General features: G+C 42.7%; 9 protein-coding genes across 9 annotated transcripts; 5 read left to right on the plus strand and 4 right to left on the minus strand.

Annotated features, from left to right (window-relative positions):
- Positions 1–195: 195 nt before the first annotated feature.
- On the plus strand, positions 196–2926 carry EAF02_008757 (uncharacterized protein; the record flags this gene model as incomplete). The annotated part of the gene is made up of 4 exons (XM_038904805.1): positions 196–618; positions 668–774; positions 859–2389; positions 2453–2926. The coding sequence occupies 4 exons, from the start codon at positions 196–198 to the stop codon at positions 2924–2926; spliced, it is 2535 nt and encodes an 844-aa protein (XP_038755215.1).
- Positions 2927–4985: 2059 nt separating this feature from the next.
- On the plus strand, positions 4986–5948 carry EAF02_008758 (uncharacterized protein; the record flags this gene model as incomplete). Its single annotated transcript, XM_038904806.1, has 1 exon — positions 4986–5948. The coding sequence occupies one exon, from the start codon at positions 4986–4988 to the stop codon at positions 5946–5948; it is 963 nt and encodes a 320-aa protein (XP_038755216.1).
- Positions 5949–7587: 1639 nt separating this feature from the next.
- EAF02_008759 (uncharacterized protein) lies at positions 7588–9243 on the minus strand (the record flags this gene model as incomplete). The annotated part of the gene is made up of 1 exon (XM_038904807.1): positions 7588–9243. One exon carries the CDS (start codon positions 9241–9243, stop codon positions 7588–7590), a length of 1656 nt encoding a protein of 551 aa, XP_038755217.1.
- Positions 9244–9847: 604 nt separating this feature from the next.
- EAF02_008760 (uncharacterized protein) lies at positions 9848–12481 on the minus strand (the record flags this gene model as incomplete). Its single annotated transcript, XM_038904808.1, has 1 exon — positions 9848–12481. One exon carries the CDS (start codon positions 12479–12481, stop codon positions 9848–9850), a length of 2634 nt encoding a protein of 877 aa, XP_038755218.1.
- Positions 12482–12852: 371 nt separating this feature from the next.
- EAF02_008761 (uncharacterized protein) lies at positions 12853–13968 on the plus strand (the record flags this gene model as incomplete). The annotated part of the gene is made up of 1 exon (XM_038904809.1): positions 12853–13968. One exon carries the CDS (start codon positions 12853–12855, stop codon positions 13966–13968), a length of 1116 nt encoding a protein of 371 aa, XP_038755219.1.
- A 788-nt stretch (positions 13969–14756) lies between these two features.
- Positions 14757–15033, minus strand: EAF02_008762 (uncharacterized protein; the record flags this gene model as incomplete). Its single annotated transcript, XM_038904810.1, has 2 exons — positions 14757–14891; positions 14941–15033. 2 exons carry the CDS (start codon positions 15031–15033, stop codon positions 14757–14759), a joined length of 228 nt encoding a protein of 75 aa, XP_038755220.1.
- Positions 15034–16173: 1140 nt separating this feature from the next.
- Positions 16174–16902, minus strand: EAF02_008763 (uncharacterized protein; the record flags this gene model as incomplete). Its single annotated transcript, XM_038904811.1, has 2 exons — positions 16174–16279; positions 16334–16902. 2 exons carry the CDS (start codon positions 16900–16902, stop codon positions 16174–16176), a joined length of 675 nt encoding a protein of 224 aa, XP_038755221.1.
- A 2195-nt stretch (positions 16903–19097) lies between these two features.
- On the plus strand, positions 19098–20120 carry EAF02_008764 (uncharacterized protein; the record flags this gene model as incomplete). Its single annotated transcript, XM_038904812.1, has 1 exon — positions 19098–20120. One exon carries the CDS (start codon positions 19098–19100, stop codon positions 20118–20120), a length of 1023 nt encoding a protein of 340 aa, XP_038755222.1.
- A 1977-nt stretch (positions 20121–22097) lies between these two features.
- Positions 22098–23618, plus strand: EAF02_008765 (uncharacterized protein; the record flags this gene model as incomplete). Its single annotated transcript, XM_038904813.1, has 2 exons — positions 22098–22604; positions 22656–23618. The coding sequence occupies 2 exons, from the start codon at positions 22098–22100 to the stop codon at positions 23616–23618; spliced, it is 1470 nt and encodes a 489-aa protein (XP_038755223.1).
- Positions 23619–24749: the final 1131 nt, after the last annotated feature.

Below are 24749 nucleotides of genomic sequence, written 5' to 3' on the forward strand. Positions count from 1 at the left end.
ATTCATCGAATCCGAATGCGACGTGATATCAAAAACAGGTAAAAACGCGTGGAAAGAGGAAGAGTAGGTACGAATCCATCAGTAAACGTTACTAAAATATTTATTCCGACGTTGCTCTAAAGATTATCTTTCTTAATTGACAATATAATAACTGTTGATTTATCCCCCTCTTCTCTGGTCTTTTTTTGCTTCACCATGACATTCTATCAAAATCTTGAAGCCATTGTAACTTTGTTTGTACAACTTTTTGTGATATTTCCATATAGTGCTTTAACAATTAGACGCCAGCGAGAGTTGATACCAAAGGACAAACGATCAATTGAACATACTGCACATTCCGAAAAGAAAGAACCAGAAAGGAATTCAGGAGCCATGATATCAGATAAAGTATACAAGCTCTGTACGAGCCAGGAGACGGTCTCCTCATTACTCGCAAAGGATCCAACTATGGCACCGGGTGATGCATGGAAGCAGTTGTACGGAGGGCATGCGGCAGGTGAGAAGGAGAGTAAGAACGAGGCTAGGAGACATCGCGATACAATTACGCCAGAAGATTTGCAGAGAGCGCTGGAGTGTGGAAATTGGGGTTCATCCCAGCCAAGTGAACTATTTTTAAAGGTAAGAGGTCTTTATCTGACAATTAGAGATCACTGTTAATGATTGGCAGATGTATCATGATGCGCTATGTACTCTAGACAATAGCGTGAGCAATTGTATGGTTAGTCCGCCATTGATGGGAAGTTCTGGTGTTATGCCATTGAGTGTTATTTCAGTGTATGTACCACTCAAACTTCCCGAAATGATATCGGACGATATCCCCCTTTTCCGATGAATATTCTAACGAGAGAAAATATTTAGTGTGCCGGATATCATGCGACACATGTCAAATCTAATTGTTCGAGCCGAGAAAGAAGTTATTCTAGCAACAAATTATTGGCAGAATTCAGTTGCCTCGAAATACATCACAAATGCCATGAGGGAGCTTTCTAGAAGAGCTGGTGAGAGAGGTGAGAGGATAGTATTCAAACTACAATATGACAGAGGAAGTGCAAAACAACTGCTCGACAATCATTACTTCGTTCCGGAGAAAGAGTATCTAGGCAAAGCTGTCGCACTTCCTGCAGCAGAAGATATCCCAAATATCGACCTCCAGGTCATGAACTATCACAGACCTATGCTTGGAACATTCCACTGCAAATACATGGTTGTGGATAGAAAATTTGCTGTCCTCCAAAGCAACAATATTCAGGACAATGACAACATGGAGATGATGACACATCTGGAAGGACCAATTGTTGATTCGCTTTACGACATGGCTTTGATTTCTTGGCATAAGAAGTTTGAGCCGCCATTACCCAGTCATAATTCCCCAGCGGTTCAGGGTGGGCTGAGGTCATTTGAAAACAAAGGTCACAATGAAATTTTTGATCAAAATGGAGCAATCAGGGGCCACTCGGCCGTGGTACACCCGGAAAGAATGCAGGCACAATCAGCTTACTCATATGAGCCTCGAGCTTCAAATCAGCCTGGTTATATTCACCCCGAGACTACAGTCAATGGCAATGTAGCTACAGGACCTTCAACGACTGAGAGTATCACACACCCAGTTGGAAATTCTGATAATGCAGAAGACCTTAGCAACAGAGTCAGACAGATTCAATTGAATGGCGACGAGAATACTCATCATGGATTCGAAGTTAAAGATCTCAAAACTACAGAAATGATGGCCGAGAATGCAAGAGCAATTGCAACGACAGGAGATGCTGAGCATGTTGTTCACACTAAGGATCTCGAGAAAAAGGTGCCTGTCTCACCTGAAAATGGTACTCTAGCTCAGCATGGAGTTAATGGACCCGACATGGAGACTCAAGAATTCTTGAGTAATGGAAATCAAGTGATTCCTCAATCACAGATCGTACATCCCTCGCCGTCCGGCAATATTCTCCCGGAACACACCACTGATGACCCTCATTACGACGAAGATATCGCCGGCGAAGTAGCGCGAGTTCAAACCGCTGTATCTCCGAAGAATGGGGAAACTAGAATTGAAGCTGTTACTCGTCATCTCAATCACACGAAGAACCCAGGCTTCAAAGGAAATGCACCGGATTGTGCACCACAGGAGGAGATGACTCCTTACATCCCTCATCCAGTTCATGAACCATTCCCCATTGCTATGGTTTGTCGTGAACCATATGGATCGCCAAATCATAGTTCTGTGTATAATCCTCAGAATGAGGTTTGGCTTTCTGCATTGAGAAACGCTACCAAGAATGTCTTTATTCAAAGTCCAACACTTAATGCTGAGCCTTTGGTTCCGGAAATTATCAATGCTTGTGAGAGGGGTATTGATGTTTATTGCTATATTTGTCTAGGATATAATGATACTGTAAGTTATATACACCCATATTTTTCAACCACTTCATGGACTGTTTCTAATCATTGACCCTAGGGTGAACTCCTCCCGATGCAAGGCGGCACCAACGAAATGATCGCCCATAAAATGTACACCACTCTCTCTGACGCCGGAAAACAACATCTCCACTACTTTTTCTACGTGGGTAAAGACCAAACTACCCCATTAGTAGCTAAAAAGAAGCTTCGTGATTGCCATATCAAAGTCATGATCGTAGATGAACATATCGGTATTCAAGGCAATGGAAACCAAGACACACAGAGTTGGTTTCATAGTCAGGAAATTAATGTCATGATTGATAGCGCGATGGTTTGTAAAGGGTGGATTGATGGGTTGAGGAGAAATCAAAATACGCATTTGTATGGGGAGGTGGGGAAGAGTGATGGAATTTGGAGGGATGATAGGGGAGAGGAGGCAAAGGATGTTATTGGAGTTGATCCAGGGAGGTTTAGTTGGGCGAAGGGGTTTTTGGGGGCGATTAATAGGGTTAGGGGGACAGGAGATTTTTAGGTGGAGGGTGGGATGAGAGGCGGAGATGGAGATAGAGATGGAGATGGAGATGGAGATTGCAGTGAGGAAGAGGGAGGGGAGAAGGAGGTAAAGAAGAGAGAGATACAGGGGTAAAGAGAAGGACAAGAAAGAACATGAATTGCATTTCTTTAGGTGTTCAAATGGGATTTTTACCAGGTACTGGAGTTTGGCGATGAGTATACGCATATATGAGTATGGAGAATGGGATATGATAATATATACAAGAATCATTCACAACATCGCATGTATCCCAAAATCTACTCATGCGAATCATAGATATATCCTCGAGCAATCTGAAAACTAACTAGCACAGATGGATGGATACCTAACTACAAAATAAACATCGCTACCGCGGCACTACTACTCCAGTGGGGATTTGAGAATGAAATTTGCGATTGTTTGTTTGGTATACTTTCATTCGAGTACAGCACGTGCTTGGTTTGGGTAACTCGTTGTGCTTATTAGTCAATTTGTAAAATGGGGTAAGGAAGAGGAGAAGATCATAGGAAGTCAGATACGGGGTGAGAGAGGATTGATTTTTCGTGAGGAGAAGCAGAATTCTGGATTTTGCTTGCTTGCTTTTCTAGGGTTGGATTGGGGGTTTGAGGAGGAGGTTATGTGTGTGATGTGTGTGATGTGATGTTGGGACTTAGGGATGGGGGTGGTGATTTCGTGGTAGGAAGGGGCTTTGGGGGGTTATGTTTTTCTTCTTGGGAGGTGGGGAAGGGGGGGGGCGGGCCTGTAGATTTGTTTCGGAGCGTAGCGGAAGAAATTTATGCGTCGGATTTTACGGAATTTTTTGTACAGCGTATGTATATGTGTTTCATTTTTCAAGACCCAGGAATCCAGTTTGTGTGTGGTTATATGATATGATTATATAACACTTTTTCTGAAGTCAATTATATAAAGAATTGAAAAAAAAAGAGGCTTTATTTTTAGTCTCTTAATGCCAAAGGCTTATTAGATACTCAATTTAGTAATATTGAAGCTATATTACACGCTCCGAAATACTAACGAGTTCACTCGCCCCGAAATGTAGATTTGATGGAGTGGAATGTTCGTTCTTGATGATGAGTCTTTGCTGTATTGTGCATAAGACTTTCTCTGCAGCAATCTGCAGCAGTATTGACGGCATTTCCTTCTTTGTATACCTGCTTGTACTAAGATTACAATTTTTTTTTAACTTGTCAACCCTCCATTGGGGATGATTGATGCTGGATATCCGAATTCGATCAATGTTTTTCTCAGGTCAAAAGTCAAAATTAGTTGAAGCGAGAATCTAAGGGGGGACTCCCTCCTATTGGCAATTGGAAACTTGAGAGATGGTTGTTGTGGGAAGTTCTATGAGGCGTCGAAAATGGTGCGTGGTTATATATCTTGATGGGAAAGTTTGAGATATATGATGCATATTGTTTTTAAGAGATCTGAGTATTCATCTTGCCATTAGGTTGGCAAGTTTTCGTAGGATTGGGAAGGAAGATAGGGTATCATACTGGGCTGCCATTTCTATCAGCTGTGTCTTGAGTCTGAGTCTGGAGCGACTTATACGATCGAGTTACGAGGTACTTCCCACCTTTCGTAGAATGTAAGACTTTGACTCGTCTCCACGCAAAAGGAAGTGGTCACCACAGCTAGCTACCTCTTCTGTCGTATGTAAGAAGTGGATGGTCAACACTTCTTCCACAGCAGAGTCAGAACAATCATGGAATCTACTCGAAATCAGTGGAGGCAAAGGCACGAAAGGAAGATGGGAGCCGAGAGTTTAGGATAGGCCAATATAAAAGGAGAAGGAGCGGATTTGCTTCACATCACATGGTCACTAGGTCGGCTTGACTTAATCAAGAGCAGGATAGATCAATGCTCTTTCTATCAAACAATCATGTCTCTCATTTTCTAAACATGGCTGTTTTTGGGTATTCTAGGTATTTTCATTACATTTCCCTGCATCAAATAAGAATCCCTCAGGTGTATAATCTTTCACGCCTGGACTCCATACGTCTTATTTCTTTCGAACGCATTCGAATTTCCCAACACAATCATGTCAGCATTTCAAAAAATCCCTCCAGAGGTCCTAACCAAGATTGTTGAGATTCTTCGCGAAAGCTATTCGCCCTTCAAACTTGATAAAAGTGTATATAGCCTTGCAGTAACATGCAGACGTCTTTACATAATATGCGAACCCCTTCTCTACTCCCGATTCAGCAACAAAAGCAAATTCAAATCCATTCGCAAATTGAGCAGATTTATTCGAATGCTCATATTGCGACCAGATCGGTGGTCTGATTTCAAATTTATTTCGATTAGGTGGGGTTACGGAATCTCTCGTATTTCCTTGAGTAGAGATCAACACATGGAGCTCGCGGATGCTCCATTCTTGAAAACTGCAATAGATGGGCTGCCAGACGAGCTTCTCAGGTTACAAAACCGAACAAATGGCAATACTGGAGGAGTAGAGACATATGTGGCAGATCTCATAAAAACGTTCAAACGACTATTAGACGTGAATATTGCTCTGACTTACCCTGAGTTAATGATATCCATACTCACTATCCTGAGCCCCTACATAAAAAAGCTCCAGGTTAAGATAAGTTCTTCAGATGCAAATGCTCCAAATCGTCATTGGCGGGCGCAAATCTTCAGAGTGGTAAGCCCTCTCAAATTTATCAAACTTGAAGAACTCCACTACGTTGCTGTAACTTTCCGCGAATCAAATCCGAGACGAGTCATTTACACAAGACTGAATGCACAATTGCTCGATAGCTTAATGAAAATACCTAGCCTTAAGAAATTGAAGGTCGATGGCTTTGCATTCCAATCAGAGTCGCTCTCTCGTGAGGTCACGAACCTGGGATCATGTGAGGCAGAATCTCTAGATCTCATGTATAATTTCGAAGTCTATTTCATGAATTGGACAATGTTTTTTTTCCATATTCTGGAAGCTAAAGCATTTCTCATACGATGGAAATTCGAAAGACATGTTCCGCAACGGAAGGCGTGTTGATTATTTCGTCGTTCCTGGATTTCTTCGCACACTTATGAGAGGCATCTCTGTGCATAGCGATAGCTTGGAGTCTCTATCTTTGCTGGGGATCCGCAGGTTAGTCTCTGACAATACGCCCATCGAGTTATTGAATACTACTGCCTTTACAAAATTCTCCTGTTTAAAACACATGAAGATGCAGCTGGATCTGTTGATAGGTTTCGAGGGCTACTCGGATGGTTCCCTTTTACACGAATTTCTGCCAAACTCTTTAGACACTCTGGAATTGTGGTCTCAAGATAGACTTGAGTGCGTGACTCTCACCGGGAACTTATTAGGGCTGAAGAGACATAAAGAATCCGTTCCAAGTTTTGCGTTGAGAGAGATCAAGTTTGTATATGTGATCGAGATTTTTCAGGTTGAGGAGACTTGGAAAATTGAGATGATCAAGGGCCTTGGGGAGAATGGGATTCATTTGGTGTTTGTTGGTCTGCCAATTGAAGATGCTTGGTGGGTCCATCAATTCTAAAATTGAGTATGAAGGCTATGTCAATAGTATCAATGTTTTCGCTAAAGTTTTTGTACTAAAGTCCTGGCTTGTTGAATAGACGGAGTATGGGTAGAGGGAGCATGAGCCAACGAATTGTACGAAGTAAAGAAAAGGAGCATAACTAAGATTATGGATAAAAACAACACAGATGAAGCGGTTATAGGTTAAAAGCCTGAGGTTAAAATACATACATATAGATAAGAATGGAGTAGAATGTTACACTTCTACCATATATTTATCAAGCCTCAACACTTTTCTCATGACAGAGTCTTCAAACTTTCCATTATACATCAATGACAAGCAAACAAAACAGCACAGCGGAATCCTTCATTGTGTAATCTATCCCGAGCGGCCGTGATGGAGCTAGCGAGAAAAGGGGGCAGAAAGGTTTCACGTCAACCTACTAGTCAGAGGATTGTGTAAATTTTGGGTTGTCTCTTGACTCCTGCTCTTTTTATATGCCCTTCAGGTATATTGATTCATGAAATTCATTCATTGCTAGAAAGATATTCGTTGTTAAGAAGAATGCTCTTGATACCCATCTCATCCTACTCATCGTGTATTTACAAAGCACTCTGTTATATTTCCTCATTACTCCACACAATTTCCCCAAACTTTTACCTGAAAAGACTGATCGTGAAGGAAGGGAATGTTGACCGAAAAGAACAAGATGGACAGAAGAAATGTGTGTGTATTGGTGATACTAGAAGTTGAGGAGCTACATAAAGACTGACAAAAGAATATGACCTCCTCGCCTCTTCTCTCGTTATGATATCAGAAAATAATGTTCGATGATTGGTGGAATAGTCCCAAAAAGAACGTGTATATATGCAATAAAATGAAATGAAATGAAATGAAATCGGTATGACATTTATCTTAAAGAAAGTTTCCGGGTGCTTTTCCCAGATGGTGGATAATCGGATTTCTGTCTTGGTGTCTGCCCCAAAATTGCCGCAATCAAGCTTCGAAGCTTTCATGGCTATTCGGGAGGTCGAGAACCAAAGCCACAATTTTGCTCCTCCCAAGGAATTCATTTACGTATCAGGCACAGGAGAAAATGGCGCTATTTTTCTTTGGTAAGCTGTCGATGAGACCCCAGCCTCGTGATATTCATATGATTGTTATCTCTCTTGTTGTCCAATCTGGATGCTGGAGATTGCCATCGAAGGCTACAAATGACAGGCACCCAACTCGTTGATATACGTCAAGACTTTCAGTACTCTGAAGAATCAAAACATTCATGGTACCCTTAGGAAAAGTTGAAATGCTGATCAGCAGAGCCTTTGGATGGGAATCCTTGCATCCATTTGCAATCAAATTGGCCTCGAAGATGGAGTATCCATGCACTTGATCGTAAAACTTACTTATTTCATCTTTCGCATTCTCAGGGCAATCCAGAAAGACTGATGGGATTTCATGGCGGCAAATTTCTAGAGTTCGCCCTGAGAGCTTAACATAACCCCCTTGCACTATCCCGAAATGATCGTCATTCTCGTTCTTAATGTTGATTGCAATGATTTTAGCATCTGAAGGAGGTGTATAATCATCATGTTCTTCGTCATATTCTGAAAGACTTATATCATCATCATCATAGATACGAGGCGATGACATGTGGCTGGCACTGACTGAAGCCCAACTCCAAGATGGCGCGATGTACTCAGTATGCCGTATGAGTGGCAGACGGCTGTGGTATGGCCTTCGCCAAAGGAGACCTTTATGGAAGTCATGTTCCCAAAGACCTGCCTTGTACGCAGTAGGAGACTGTCTCATCTCTTCGGCCATCACCTTGGCAATAGCCGAGATACCAATTAGTACATCTTTTTGCATAGTTATGTGGCGGTGAATATAATCATTCACGATATCATACCACCAAGACAATTCCGTCTTTTTTTCATTCATATTTCGGCGTATAAAATCAGTGTGGTTGTGGTTCCTTTGGGTGAATTCTCGAGTGGGACATGCCTCTATGAAGTCTTGTGTGACGCATCTCCAGTATAATTGCTCTTTTCCGAAAGTAATCAAGCGCCGAGACATTAAGTTTTCCTGTAAAGTCCAAGCACGTTTGCTGAGGCAGCCTGAAAATGTATATGGATCCAAATCTATGGAATTCATTACATGCGGCCTCCCACGTTCTTCAGGATGATGGGGATCATAGCCTTCGATCGAGAAATTAAACTTTCCACATTGCTGTTGGCGGAAAACATTAGTACTGTCAAAGATCCCGGACGCAGTATCTATGCCTGCTCCTGCTGCAATTGTCAAAGAGGCGCCTCCATAAACATCTGCCATTTTAAGTGACTCCACGGCCCAATCTTCTGGTGAATCTTGTATGATACACAAAGAATCAATCCAAAGATATCGATACCCTAACCGACGAGCAACAACAATAGCATCTTTCATGGTTTGAGGAAGGCTGGACATAGGTATCTTATTGCAATGCTGTTGAAGATTTTGCCTCGTTGTTACCGCTGTAGGTGAAGAGCCCCAACAATAACTCAATGCAACCCAGTTGCCATTTCTTTGATTTGTTTCTACCAAAAACGGATCCTGACCTTCGTGCTGTACATCTATAACCCTGGTTGGCAGTTTTTGGTTAATCTCGTCTCGATTCTGGCAATTCTTGTGCTTCGAGAGACATTGCTGTAACCATGTGGATATAATGTCGAAGCTTTCTTTTGATGAAACATCTGACGATAGTGGTCTCAAGGGTACACGCTTGGCGAGCCGGTCATCTTGACAGAAGTTATTTAGCTTTGATATCTTCATCTGATGAGACCTGTAGCATAGTCTAACCTTCTGTAGTGTAAATGCTCAACAGAAATTCTTCATGAGATGATCGCCACATTATTACCGTACCCGGAACTAGAACAGCCATTTCAAAGAACTGTGCCTGAGGGTCCAGGCCTCCCAAGGACTTGAGTACGGTGTCGCAAAGAACGCATCCACTAGTAGCTGCGTCAAACACGTCGCATCCTTCACGTTGGATAGTGTTATAGGTATTCAATTTTCGACAGAACTCGCAAAGGAATGGAACTTCCATCAATAAAGGCTGTGGCGTCCCCATATGATAAAATCAACGTTATTTAACAAATTGCCTGGTAGTCCTAAGCCTCTGTAACTTGTTATCAATGCTGGCTGCATCACCGAAACTGAGAACTAGAGCTTTGTGCGATGGCTTATCAATTAGGATATCGCCAAAGTTTTGTACACGTGGCTGGCAAAGTGATTACAGGGATCTTCTGCTGGGCTTGTTTATAGAGAGGCAAAGAATGGGGTGAAAAATCAATGTTCTGGATATAATTGAATTAATTTTGCATGTATAGTTTAGCCTTTGTATTCTTGCGTATACTCAAGTAGAGCGAATAGTCATTCAACCAATATTAAACTCGCTCGCAGCAGCCATATGCTCCTTCATCTTCCTCTTCATCCTCGCGGCAGCTTCATTACCATCCACAGTAGGCAAGTCCAACTCCATCTTCTTTTGTTTCCGCACTCTTTCTCCCTCGGGTGCTTTGTCTTCTTCTTTCTCGCCCCTCTTCGCCTTCCTAGCCGCGACACTCCTATCTGCTTTGGTCATCTTCGCTGGTCTTAATCCTGGTACCTTTATGCTTCCAGGTTTGTCTCGTAAGGCGAATGCTTTGGCCAAATGACCTAAGTGCAATTCTTGCATGTTGAATATATGTCTCTCATTTGCGACATGAGTGGCATAAGCCCTGATATGACTCTGGTATCCACGGCGTGCCATCTCAAGATATTTTGGCGAGTCTAAACTCCATCGTTCAACTTCAAGTTGGAAATTTGTAGCTCTCTCTTCCCATTCGCGACCTATACCGCCGAACCCCTTTTGTATCAAATCTTCAGCAGTGTGGCGTGTCAGGGCTTTCTTTCCTTCACGGTATCCAGATGCTAAGATAGAAACATATTCCTCCTCGACGCCAGGCATAAGGAAGATTAAAGCACGACCCTCGCGACCAGCTCTAGCTGTTCGACCAACACGATGTAGATGATCTTCTGCGCTGAAAGGTGGATCATACTCGATGACAAAGTCAACATTTGGAAGATCGAGACCTCGAGACGCAACATCAGTACATATCATAACACAAGGATCCGTAGATTCGGAAAATGCCTTGAGTGTTGCTGTTCTGATGTTTTGTGCAAGAGATCCATGAAGTTTGTGCAAAATTACAGGGTTTGAATTATTCGAAATCGTAGTTCCATGCGCTATGGTCTCTTTGACCAATTCTGACTTTGGCAATGCGGGGAGATCGACCTTCTCCTCGTCCGCAACCGCAGCTGAAGCTTCTGAGGTACGAGAGAAGAGCGAGAAGTGAAAGTCAACAGAGTCAGCACAAGAGATGAAAACAATTGCCTTCATCACGGACCCTTTTCGTGCAAAAGCACGTTTCAAGAGAGCCGTCAGCGTAACGAGTCTGAGCTTCGCAGGAACGACAGCATATGACTGCTTCAATTGCGTAGGTGCAGAGAATGCTTTATCTTGGGCTTCAATGCCATTTTCCTTGTCTTGTTTCTCTTGTTCGGAAGGATCTGCTTGAATGTGCACAGCATCCTTCAAACTGATTTCTCCCAAGCGCTGAACATTCATCTTCATCGTAGCAGAACATAGGATAGTGACTCTTCGCGTCGGAAGTGACCCCATGTCCGAATTTGCTTTAGCGACTGATCTTCGGCCTATTTTCTCAACGATGCCTTTAATCTCTTCCTCGAATCCAAGCTCCATTAATCTATCTCCTTCATCCAACACTAACCATCTTACAGTAGCTACATTCAACACTTCTGTATTATCGAGATGATCTGCCAATCGTCCCGGTGTTGCGACAAGAATATTGACACCCTTTCGAAGTCTAGCCTTTTCTGATTGCTTACTTTCTCCTCCGTTAACGGTCGTGCCAACAATCCATGGCGCACAACGTAAAACTTTCTCCAGCACAGCTGCGATTTGTTTGCACAGTTCTCTTGTGGGTGAAAGAATAATCGCAAAAAGCCCAGAATCTCGATGTATCTGTACGCCATTCTCACTCAATGCCAATATTCGCTCAACTATAGGTAGTAGGTATGCTAAGGTTTTTCCAGATCCAGTCTCTGCTTGTATAAAAGCATCGCTATCATCTGATATCAACTGCTGTACAGATGCTTTTTGAATGGCAGTTGGAGCTTTCATATCGAGTTTAGTTGATAGATGGGCTGCAAGCCTTCTCGATAGTCCTAGATTGGTGAATGTTGCCATCTCCTCTGTCAAAGGCGCATTGGATGGTTTTGCCGGTTCCGCTTGTTCTTCGGGTTCATCGAAAGTTTTCTTTGAAGTTGGATTGAATGTGAATAGAGACGAGACAACCTGGCCTGGTTTCCTCCCACCCTCAGCAATTTCGCGGTGGACAGCAGCCATTTCGCGGTTTCGCATACCATCGATACTACCATGTGGGAGCTTTCCGGAGACATAAGCCGGTCTCGTTTCATCCTGGATTGAAATGGCCTTCTTTGCGCCAGAATTTATACTTCCTGGAGGCAATTTTCCGGAAGCATAAGCAGCTCTACCCTCGTCCTCGATTTGGGTAGCCTTCTTTCCACCAATATTGATACTTCCAGGAGGCAATTTGCCAGCGACGAATGCTGTTCTAGGTTCTTCATGAAAAGTTGTCTTCCTACCTCCTCCAACATTTATACTTCCAGATGGAAGCTTTCCGGAAGCGTAAGCTGCAGTATTTTCATTTCTTCCACCGTAAGAGCTGTAATTATCATCGACTCGTTGTCGCTTTGGTGCTCTTGATGAAGCTCCTCGCCCAATATACTCTTCTGCGCTGGCGTCATGTTGTGGTTCAGAGAATATTTCTCTTGTCGATGGTTTATTCGTGCTCTTAGTAACTCGGTGCTGCGCAGTTTTCTTCGCAGCCAATCGATCCTTCCAACGCCCTCCTTTAAATGCTTGTTTCGCAACTATAGGTACATCCCCAATCTCAAAATTCATTAACATTCCATCGTCGGCCATTGTTGCTAGCTTGCTGAAAATTCGATCTGAAATGCTTTGAAGTTCCAGAAACAAAATGCGCAAATGCAGAAGTTTCGTTCCAGAAAAAAAGTTGAGCTTGGACCACCATCCTTCAGTCCCACCAGTCGCGGGAGGTCTAAGCTATTCTTGGACAAGCGTTATTCCAGCTCCAGCAAATATCAAAAATTATCTCGGGCTTCATTCTACGCTGCACATAACAGAACAGGATGACTCAAATTTATATTTCTTACCGATATGGACCCTAATTGGGTTGTGGATATCAGTTCCTCATTTAACTTAACATTGTGACTCAGTTTGGAGTACAAGACCTCCAATTGTTCACGATGATGTCGTCCCCCATTCGCCAATCGATGTTGCCCCTCCTCAGCTCGACTGCCAAGGTATACGGCGCACCACGAGCATTCTCGACAACTTCTGCCCTTCTCCGTCGAGTCGCGAATCCAACAATACCGGGTACCTCTATCAAGATCTTCCGAGATGTACCTGCTTTACGCCAATGGCGCCGTAAACAATTAATCGATCATCGAATGGTTGGTCTCGTGCCAACCATGGGAGCTCTTCATGAGGGTCACCTATCACTTATTCGCCTTGCTGCAGCAGAAAACTCAAATGTCATAGTGAGCGTCTACGTTAATCCAACCCAATTTGGTGTTCACGAAGATCTTGACAGCTATCCGAAGACATGGGAAAAGGATTGCAAGATGTTGAAAGGACTTGATATGGAATTGGCCGACAATGGGAACATGGGTAAGATCGCAGCTGTATTTGCGCCTACAACAGAAACGATGTACCCGAGTGGACCGCCAAGTCAAGAGGTTAAAGCGAAAGGAAGCTTCATCACTATTACACCAGTTGGAGAGCTACTAGAGGGGGCAAGCCGGCCAACATTTTTCAGAGGAGTGGCTACTGTCTGCATGAAGCTGTTCAATATTGTTATGCCAGATAATGTTTATTTTGGACAGAAGGATGTACAGCAAACTGTTGTTATAAAGAAGATGGTTAAGGATTTCTGCTTCGACACCAAAGTTGTCATCGGAGAAACCCAAAGAGAGCACGATGGCTTGGCATTGAGTTCACGGAATGTTTATTTGGGAAAGAGGAGAAGAAATGTAGCTACAGCATTATCAAAAATGCTTAAAGTTGCGGAGCAGGGATACAATCTTGGACATCGATCACGAGATGAGCTTCTGGGGCCTGCATTGGAATTGTCGAAGTTGATATTAATGGAACAGTATCAATTGAAGCCCGAAGAACGAGTAAGATATGAGGTGGATTATATCTCGTTAGCTGATCCTGAGACGATGGAAGAAATCGAGGAGGTTGACGAAACAAAAGGCGCAATCTTGAGCGGCGCAATCAAGATGTTGCCAGTAGAAGCACCACAAGTTGGAGAGGATCTCGGTTTATCTGATGGACCTCCAGTCAGGCTAATAGATAACATCATATTGAAACCTGTTAAGGTCTAAGCTATTAAGACACATATATAGAAGCTACATACACTAGAGAATCAACGGCAGTTCTTGTCCGCCATCTTTATCTCGATTGTTCCAAATTATTGTACTGCAACAAGCCATATCCACAAAACAAGCTCATCGAAAACACGTTGTGTGATGCAGATCCCACATGGTACAAACCAGAAACAACATCTGAAAAACATCATGAAACATACTACCCCACACCAATGTAAAAATATGCATATTTTTTTCTCAATAACATCCTGTCGAAGATCAACTGACGCACTGGTAAGCGTAGTCCTGTCGCAGTTGTACTTCATCGTTGCCGTAGATCATTTCCATTATGCGAGTTCAAAATGTTTTATAACATGGAGATATCGTTGGAGAATTGACAGAAAAGGAAAGTCTAGGCTTGAATTTCTCTTCCTGTTTTGCTTCTTCTTCAGTGGGTTGCGGATCTGCTGGAAACATGTTAGTTACATATACGAGGAGGTTCTTGGAACTCCAGGTGATTGGGTCTACGGGAGTACCTATTTCATTCCAGAGAATCTTGAATTTCCTTCTGGTGCTCTACGTCCTGAATTATCCTTCTCGTGCCTCCTCCATTCTCTTCGTGACAAGGGCTACAGTTTCTTCTTCAAGGGCAGACATGTTCGAAGACTCATCTTCTTGAACAATTCCATATTCATCCTCAACTTCTTCCCCATTTCCACTAACACCATACCATCAAATCGCACAACAAATCTCCACCACCCGTCAAAATCCGCATGATACTCCAACCCGAAATCCCCAACCTCTAGTCAATCCATATATATATAATCCGGGAACTTAGTCCGAAATTCCGAGGACCCATGAGTAGAGTTTAAAGATTTGAACATCTCCTCAAAATTTGCACTTTCAATTTCTTCTTTTAGATATAGATGTGGCATCAACAACTCACAAATAATTTATTCAGTCTTTTTCTCGCGCATTCGTTTGTCAGACATGCGAAGCTTTCCTCGGCGTTTCGATGCTCGATGTTGATACCAGGAGGAGCCGGTCAACTAGGTAGGTGAGTTTGATATCTACTGTCCACATCTAACATCTCATTACCTACTGCGGGGATTGATTTCGGCATTTCGAATCCGGGTGTGGAGAATATCTGAAGGTTACTTCTTGATTATTACTTGTTACTCTCGGGTAATAGGGGTTGATGTTATACACACTGCTTGAAAACTCCTCTGCCTTTTTTCCCCCAATATTACACACATCACGAAGATTTCCAATGTAACCTCAGACTTCCAAATAACTACTTCCGAGTTCCTTCAATTCAAGCCCCTATTCAAATCCATCATTCTCATCATCATTCCTCGCATCTTCCGCTTGCAACCCTTGGCTTTACTTAGGTACTTCCCGCACATTAAGCTACTTTCTTAATACTTATGCTCACAATCATTTTCTTCACTCCCCCTTTCACACCGAAACCTTTCCTGCTTCAAATTTTCTCTGTCTCTACTGCCACTATCGTCACCTAATGCGAATACTTCATAAAACCCAAGTCTTATGATTATGTCTGTGAAAGTTGGGGACTACCTTCTCTTTCAAAAATGTATCATTCAGTCTATCAGTAGTTGTTTTGATGCTAAACTATCGTTGGCTCTACTGCGTTCTTTCGAGAGTAATCTGTAATTATTCTCAAAGAGAGTATAAATATGGGATTCTAAATGATGTGCAGACTGAGAATAGGCCTCAGTTAAGATTTAACTTCACACGCGTTCCAATGAGACTGATGGGTACGAGCTGCGTATGGGAGGGTAGCACTCAGCATTTACAATGAAGTGTTCAGCGGAACTTATTCTGAACAGTGTTATATCTCCTCAGTATAAATCTATATATCGAAGTTACAATCCTACAACAAAACCCCTCTCTCCCTTTGTTATAAACACTTTTTATTTCATTTCGTCTCTGCAAACCCAAGACTCCCACTCCCATGGTATCCCTCTTTCCGCCTAAGAAACAAACGCCGTTACACTAGGTATCTACACACTAAAACCGAACCAGAGGGTATATATGCACACAATAAACGAAATGAAACGAAACCAGACACAAGACAAGATAAATGCTTAAATTATCCTATTAAAGCACCTCCCTATGCTAACAAGAGAAGCGAATTAAACTTTAAATAATCCGATACCTGCTCGATGGATAGATGTATACGGAAAGCTACCTAGGACCAGCCTAATTGTTTCCGGTAGCGGGGAACTTTTGCGCCGTCTGAGAGAGACTCATTGCGCTCAATGCTGCGTTTGAGAGTTGTGTGATGCTGGGGAGGATATTTGGGTTTCTATGGATTGTTAGTTTATAATTCGAGATGTGAATTAACGTGGATGATGCTTACCGAGCATTTTCAATGGTAGCCACATTGGATTTGACCGAAGCCGTTGAGGGGTTTGTCATCATAGCTTTCAAGCCCTTGAGAACCGCAGGAGTGTTCTTGACAATTTTGCTGTTTGCTGAAGAACCTGCACTACCTGCTGCGGCAAAGAGGACTGATCTTTGAGAATCCTCATCTGATTCGGCAGCAAATGCTTTTCCGGCTAGTGCTGAAATATCCGATTTATCCGTCATACTGGGAAGTTTGTTCAAGGCTGCTGAGACGGTATTGGCATCGCTGGCGAATCCAGAGACAGCTGACTTGACTTGTGCTGCTGTGACCTTTTTGCTGCCGGATGTTGCTTTAGATGAGGCCACATTCTCGTTTATGTCTTCTAGGTTGATTGCTGTGGTTGGCTTTGCGCTACCGGAAGATGTTGAGGATGCCGTAGAGGCTGTGGAATTGCCGGATAATGACAAAATAGAGTTTCCCTCTCGAACGACCAAGCCATTGATGGAGCCAGGTCTGATAACGGGTAAGGCAGTAGAGAATGTGAGGGCTGAGAGTGCGACAAGGACATAAGAGAACTTCATTGTGAATGTAGATTAAAGAATGAAAACAATTAGAACTTTAATGGATTGAAAACTAAACAACTGCTCTGTTGTGAATGATCCATCGACGGTGTATATACAGGTAGCCAAGAACTTCCAAGAAAACTTCAGATGCGTCTGAAATCAATCAGCTGGAAATTAGACTGAATGAAATTTCCAAAACAACTATGGGACGTCAAAAAACTATGCTCAGACAAATTTGCCGTTGGACATGTCCATTTTGGGCATAATCCGCGAGTCGTTTCGATTTTCCACTACCAGCTAGCTTTTTCATGGGCAATGGTCTGGATCTGAAACAATACTAAAGTAAATTCGTCCAATCAAAATTCGCACTGAATCTGTGACATAAGATGACTGGGGAACTGTGTTCCTTTTTACATGACGATAATGACCCAAAAATTCCATATCTCAGTTTTGAATCATCGAAACCTTTCGATTGTACCCACACACTACTATCAGGTACCACGAACCGATTATAGTTTTAAGGCCCATTTTTAAGTGTGTTGCATGGAAAGCTTGTAATGACCGAATCATGAAATTGAAGTACAGCATTATCCCAGTAAGGTCTCTGCGGCTGCTTCACATCTATCCAGCCTTGAACAAATGGAATTTTTACCGATCTCGTCTGAAGATGTTGTGCATGCTGGAGGTTAGTCCAAAGGTACTAACGTACGTGCGACATACGCTCAGACTCAGGATTTGTTGCGTAGCGTGATAATCATCCCACGACAATAGGCTGGCGGAGAATTCTCCAACAGTTGAAGCTAGCACTACAAAGGCTTCAAACCTTGACGGGACAGCCCTGACTATGAATAGAACGCCGACTTTTAAAAGAAAAGGGCTGAAGATCTGTGCGAGTGGGGAAGTGACTTCGAAAGCATGAACACCCAAGAAATTCAATGCTTCAAAAGATGCCAAGTTACCACTTGATCAGAATTTTATATCAAGTTTTGCCGTATGAAATGCAACATGAGATCTTGGCATCAATTACTGTTTGGCAGTCATAATCATGTGGACTGAGCTTGTAGGGTCATGATTGGTGTTGATGATGATCGAAATTGGAGTTCGCACATATTGCTTGTTCTTATACTAACTCTTGAACCATGTTTATTCGTGATCAACGTTCTCTGGGGGTTATCTCCACTAAGTGAAATCATAATCTACCAGTACTGGACGGAAAGGACCTGACACTGCTCAGAGCAATTTGGCTTGACATTGACCAGTTCTAGCTATCGCCATCTGTAATCCTTCGATCTCTCACCGAGATCCAGTACCTAGGTAGTTAAATCATAACCACTTATACGTGATAAAGAAGATATCGATACACTGATGACAATCTTTGCAGGCCAACGTGCAGGATAGTCTTATCAATCTCCAAGTTTGGAGAGTTGTATGTCTTGAACGAGTTCATCAAAATCACTAACGCAAGGGGGAACGTGATGTCTCCATAGACATTTCTTGCTGAAGGTTTACGTCCGAAACTTCTCTCTGGAGTGCATATATAAATATGATGCCGCCCGCACTGCCAAGGTTGCTCGGACGGATTTCAGGATCCAAATATAGTGCAGGAACTACTCTGTACACTTCCAAAGAGAATTAGGGCCACGGTACTGCACAAAACTTTGCAAAGTATTTGAGATAGAAAAGTGATTGGATATGATAAGAGGGTAGGAAATCATATTGAAATCGGGCAATAACAGGTGAACGTCGACTATCACTGCCCAGGTGGGGCGTGTAGATTTCTCGTAACCTGATGCATAATTCGATGTCGAAATTTACCAGTAAACGGAATCGAAGTCGAAATATCTACAAGTTGATTAAAAATAAACATAAAAACTTCCTATCACTGAGGTTGGATATTCAAATCGAATGATGTTGTCCATAGACTCTTTCACGTGCAGAAGATTCATGATTTTGAATGAGTCGCGCTAACGATCCTGTTACGCAATACCCCTGTCAAAAAATATCTCCGCGTCGCGTTTCCGGGTCAGTAGAACATTGGGATCAAGTGCAAGTAACAATTATAATCTTTCTTGCGGAACAATACTAATTGAAGATATTATTGTCGATTAAGTTACTGCGATTTTGTTTTAAGCACTCATACTTTTGAAGTCATTGGGACCAGTCAAACAATCTCATAACGCGCCGAAATATTGCGGGGTCTTGAATTCAATCCAATGGCTCCCGAACCTGGCTCTCAGTATCCCCTCTACAACACCACATTTACCTTACACCGTGCTTCTCCACTCTACATTGGCGACCAAGCTCTTAATAATTCGACTCTACAAGTACATGCGCGCCGGTTTCGAGATGTATTAGCAGGCGATGTTTTACGAGGAGTTCGGGTTGGATTAGGATCTGAAGATGATACGCTGGCTCGTGTAGGAGCTCTGCAAACAGTGGTGTGGAGGGTATTCAAGGTAGAATCGGAATGGGCCGTTGAAGATACCACAGGTGAAGCTCTTGATGAGTCTGTGTCCGAATCTATAAATAATCGCGGCATACTGGTTGAAGTCAATTATGAGAAAGCGAAATACTCTGCAATTTTATTACGCGCCACTTCTGAAGACGACATGGACGACTCGATCATGGATAATTCTCACGACCAAGCTGGATTTCTACGCTTGCCACTAATTTTGACACGAATGCCGTTGTCGTTGAGAGAAACATTCATCCAATACATCTGCAGGATATTCGACACAAGGGTGTCCGCTCTGAAGTTGGAAGGGAAACATTTGATGGAATCATTCGAACAATACACATCCAACTCGATCAACTCAGATGCAACTGCCGAAGAGCGCCAAGTCAGTATACAAAAGATTATTAAAGAGGTCCAGATCTCTGTTGGCTTTGATATACCTGGTGGATCGGCTGCTCTCAAAACTATTGAAATACATATTTCTAGGGAGGATTTACCTCGTATGCTTGCACGAGGAAACAAAATCACGAAAGACAAATCTCCCTTTATGGTTGCATTGAAAGCTTATGTCAAAGCTCATCTGGCACTAGATCTAGGGCATGAGAAAGTGAAGATTGTTAAGGTTGCATGTGGCTCATTTGTACTTGGTGAAGGGAGGTTGAAATTCACGCAGCCATCGAGTGGCGAGCATAACGATGATGGACAATATCGAGCGACCAGACAGCTCCTTAATAGTCTCGTGGATATCGCGTCCGGGCGAGGAGTTTTGGGAGAGAAGTGAAAGCCGGCATGTCGTCTCATGTCGAGGGCTCTTCACCCTAACCAAATTCATTCGACGATCACTCTTAGCAATGAGCTCATGTAATCAAGGGCTTACTGAGAAGGCAATAAAGCTTCACATGCTGATGTCAAAGAATACATCCAGAGCTTGTGATCGGTGCTGGCTACACCGAGGGGAGTGTGTATCGGAAGATGCTGCTTGTCATCTTAGACTCTCAAGCCACGACAAGACGAACTGGATGCACGTTAAGTACAGTGACAGAACTGCCTCAGGATCAGCGACATACCTTCTTGTTGCAAGAATGTCAATTGATGTATCTTGATGTAAGCAATCTGGCTGTGGTCAAATCTCAAGCAATAGTGGATTTTAATCTCATCTGGCCATACATGGCGGTCTAGGAATATAACATATCAATGATGTTATGGGATGTCATCATAGGTTAATATCGTCGCATTGATATCAGGTCGATTTCTACAAACCGAATTTATGGTGGTTATGGAATCCCACTTTACATAGGAGATTTAATGGACTTTTTACATAATTAGCGAATTGAGCCCCTATTCAATAACGACAGACACAATAACAAATTTGTGAATCGTGTGAAACTCGTGCACATGCTTTACCCGTTCGTACTCGAGCAATTGCCCAACATCAAGATGTGCTTGAACAGAACTTTGTTGCTAGCACTTCAGCTAGTCAACTAGTTCTTTGACTACCTATCTACTACATACTAACCAACCAGTTGGCACCCACGAAGCGAATTATTATTCACACAACAGCAAAATATGATTCACATACAATAAATACATAATACGAACAACTTCCCCTCCCCCCACCATGTATATATATTGCATTCCACATCCCCCACTTCTATATGCAATAGTGGGGTTGACGCTTATGTTCTTTTCCTCTTTGCTTTTTCTGAGCCGTTTCTTCAACCGGCGCATGTGGCGTGTTATAGTTAGGCCAGTTTTAGCCAGTCAATCAAAGCCTTTCAAGAACCCGTGATCACGCGAATTTCTGTTGGAGGTGGGGTTGACTCACGTCTCCAACCAACTAGTAAGTACCTAGGTCGTGGTCGTGCTCTTCCTTATTCCTCCGTAGATTGACTTGTTGGACACGACTTCTTTCTCATTTCTTCGATTCCATTTGATCTCCTTTCTTACAATATTCATATTCATATCCATATCCATATCCATATCCATATCCATATCCATATCCATATCCATATCCATATCCATATCCATATCCATATCCATATCCATATCCATATCCATATCCATATCCATATCCACACGAGTACACTTCCATAACTCCCATACTTCCATACACTCCCACTCTCCCGACCTTCTACTCCCACTTCCACTGCGAGAAGGCAATCGCAATTAATACGTATTAAAAATCGAGTCCAATTCTTAATCACATCTTTATATCGAATATATGAGATCATCAAAGTTTAGCTACCCACTGAATGAAATAAGATAATTGATCAAATCACATCACATCAAACCACATTTGCATCTGTCACTCAAAGGAAGAGAGATCTCGACAGAAAAAGCCAAAAAGACGAAACACACGCGGACAATTGAGGCGTCTGTCCATCTTTTTTCGCGATTGCGCGCCGCAACCCTCATTTCTCTCCACACACCCATAACCAGAATCCACACACAGACCGAACCAGCATTCGATATCACCCGCCACAATCATTATCAACCCTCGAACCCTCCAACCTAATAATATTAAACATCAATAGTTATATCGATAATCAATTAATTGATCTCTCTCCTCCATTATATTCTTAACTTTGACAATTATCACGACATTTATCGTTGCATTATTGCTATCTTCTGCAAACACCAGAATCATTCAATCTACGAGTCATTGTCGCGACATTGCGATTCTACATCAGGGTAATTTAACAAGATCGAGTCCCACTTGACGCGACGGAAACCCGCGTTTCATTCCACCTCCCCTCTGATGGCAAACAACGACATTAATGCCACCACCATCGGTGCGCATGAACCGGCATTAGTAGAAACCCTCCAGAATTTGATATCGCCAGGGGACAAAGAAGGATACCACGCCGAGAAGAGCGTCGCAACACAACCCGCGATTGCCATCGCGCCCGTATCCGACAATTCTCAATCGACAGTAGACGGTCAGGACGCCGTATTTACACCACCAGCTTCTGATGAATTCTCTTCGCAAAGTACCAATCAAGATGGAGGACCTTTATCGCAACTCTCACAACTCTCACAATTAGCTGCCGCACAACTACCCCTCGAAAGTACTACCCATACAACACCGCCAAAAATCAACATCACTTTGAATGCGAGTCAGAAGAGAACCGCAGATGGTCATGTAAAATCGAAAGCGTCTAATTCAACTTCACCCAGTCCGAAAGGCCCATCATCCGTTCGAAGCCATACAAGAAATACAAGCACAGTCAGCAATGCATCTTCGGTCGCAAGTAGATTTGGAGAGGTCAGTAGAGAGTTTCTAGAGCAATAGGGTACTTGAACTAAATTTAGACAGCTATCCTCCGAATTAAGAACTCGTCTTTCCTATGCAATGGTTAAAGTTAATAATGGATGGGAATCGAAATCAATCAATGAAGTTGAAACTATTGCATCACAAGCTGGATCTCCAACATCATCGAATTCAACTCTCAACAATCGCAGAAACCTTCACACTTCTCCTAGAACAGCTATAGCAAATATTCAGGGTCAAGGATCTAGGGATGTATTTGGACCACGACCTACAGCCGATTTCGACCTGTATACACGAACAGAACCATTATCTCGCACCTATGAATCATTTTGGCGTGACCATTCTACCGCCAACGGGGCCCAATCATATAGACACAACTTATATAGCTCTTCGTCACCACAATCTAAGTCTCTCGCTCCTCCAGCTGATATACGACCAACTCCTCCTTCCAGAAGATCAGACTCCAAATTCTCAAAACTTCCATCCATCTCACGCCACTCGAATTCGCATCACTCATTTAATAATTCTGCTCCTCAAACTCCCAGTGGGACTGCTCATCGTCGCTCTGAGCATACCATAACCTCTGAACACAGACCAACAAGAGAGCAAGAGAAACGAGAGACTTTAGAACAAGATGCAATCGAAATGTTGTTATCCATGGGCTCGCCATCGAATTCACAAACCATTGGACCTAATATAACTCCTCCACAATTGGCGAAAAAGAGCCCCAGGCAAAGCCCTCTTCGAACAGAGTTCGGGCAGATGACTCAAAATGGGAAGGTTAAAATTGGACCCCAGAACCAACGCAGAGTGGAGTTCGCAGAAAGTGTTAGTAGTGGTGGAAGCGACAATGGATACCAAGCAGCAAGCCATAGAAAATCTACCATGAGAAATAACCTTCAAAGCAGACGAGTGACGGACAGGATGTTGGATGAAATGGATGAGAGTAGTGATGAAGAAGTCGAATTACCTTTACCACAGGGAAGACGTATACCAGGGCGTGTCTAAAAGCATATTACGCAGGTCGATCGGATTATCTTTACGTTTCGCATTGTATTGTTATACAGGGTCTCACTTAACTGATGAAGTACATACAAAGAGGTATCCTTCAAGGAGTAAATACTAGCATTGTTCGGAGTATTCGGCTTTCACATGATCATTCGGGCGTCGATACCCATCTATCATCATATTCGTCTTTTAGCACTTGAACTGCATTCTCGGATTATGGTCAGGGTTATGGATGTGATAGGTCTACATTTGATTATACTATTTCATTGGCTCGGTTATAAATCAGGAGATTCTGGGGGTAGGGTATTTTTGAAGGGTATTTTTCGGGTGAAGGCGTCACGTGGGTGTTTGGGAAGTGATCATTTTTTATTATCTTTAGTCATTGTATATACATGCATGTGTGTGTGAGCATCTGGGACTGGGCGGTCATCCGGTGCATAGACTAGCTTGGTAGCTAGATATTGGAGTAATATATTTATTCGTACCGTGGAGTGTTTGAGGTGTAGGTACCTATATATGTATATTTCTGATCCTTGAGACTTGACTAATAACTATGGTCGTAGTGAACTAGGTAGGTAGTAATGATGCGGATAGAATTGTTCAGTTCGGTCTTTGAATTTAGCTAGAGGGAATGTAGATAGGGAATGTAGGTAAGGGATATAGTACCGTAGAGTTGGGAATTATATCGCATGTTGAGTAGCTGATTAATTGATGTTGTGTTAATATTAATAGGAGGGAGAGGTTGTGAGAACTTGAGAACTTGAGGAGCTGGGTGGGTGGATAGCTGGATAGCTGGATAGTAAAGAAGTGATATCTTGATAATAATACTAATAATTATAATAATCCTCATATTTGAATTTTGTGTGTGAAGAAGAGAAGGGAGGTTTGGAGGTGGATACACATGTAGTAGATACGCAGTGTGTAAGATTACTATCTAGGTATGTGTACACTTATGTATATATTGGAATTCGAGTTGGAAGGGGACGAGAGAGAGATTTGGAGTTTAAGATAGATAGATTCGATAGATAATGAGTTGCGAGGAGATGTTTTTCGATGATAGAATCACGCTGAAGCTGAAGAAAGAAAGAAGGAGGCATGAGATGAGCATCCAATTCTAGGAAAGAGATCTAG

The sequence above is a fragment of the Botrytis sinoallii genome, assembly GCF_014898435.1.
Source record: "Botrytis sinoallii strain Bc 23 chromosome Unknown BSIN_017, whole genome shotgun sequence".
Lineage (NCBI taxonomy): Eukaryota > Fungi > Ascomycota > Leotiomycetes > Helotiales > Sclerotiniaceae > Botrytis > Botrytis sinoallii.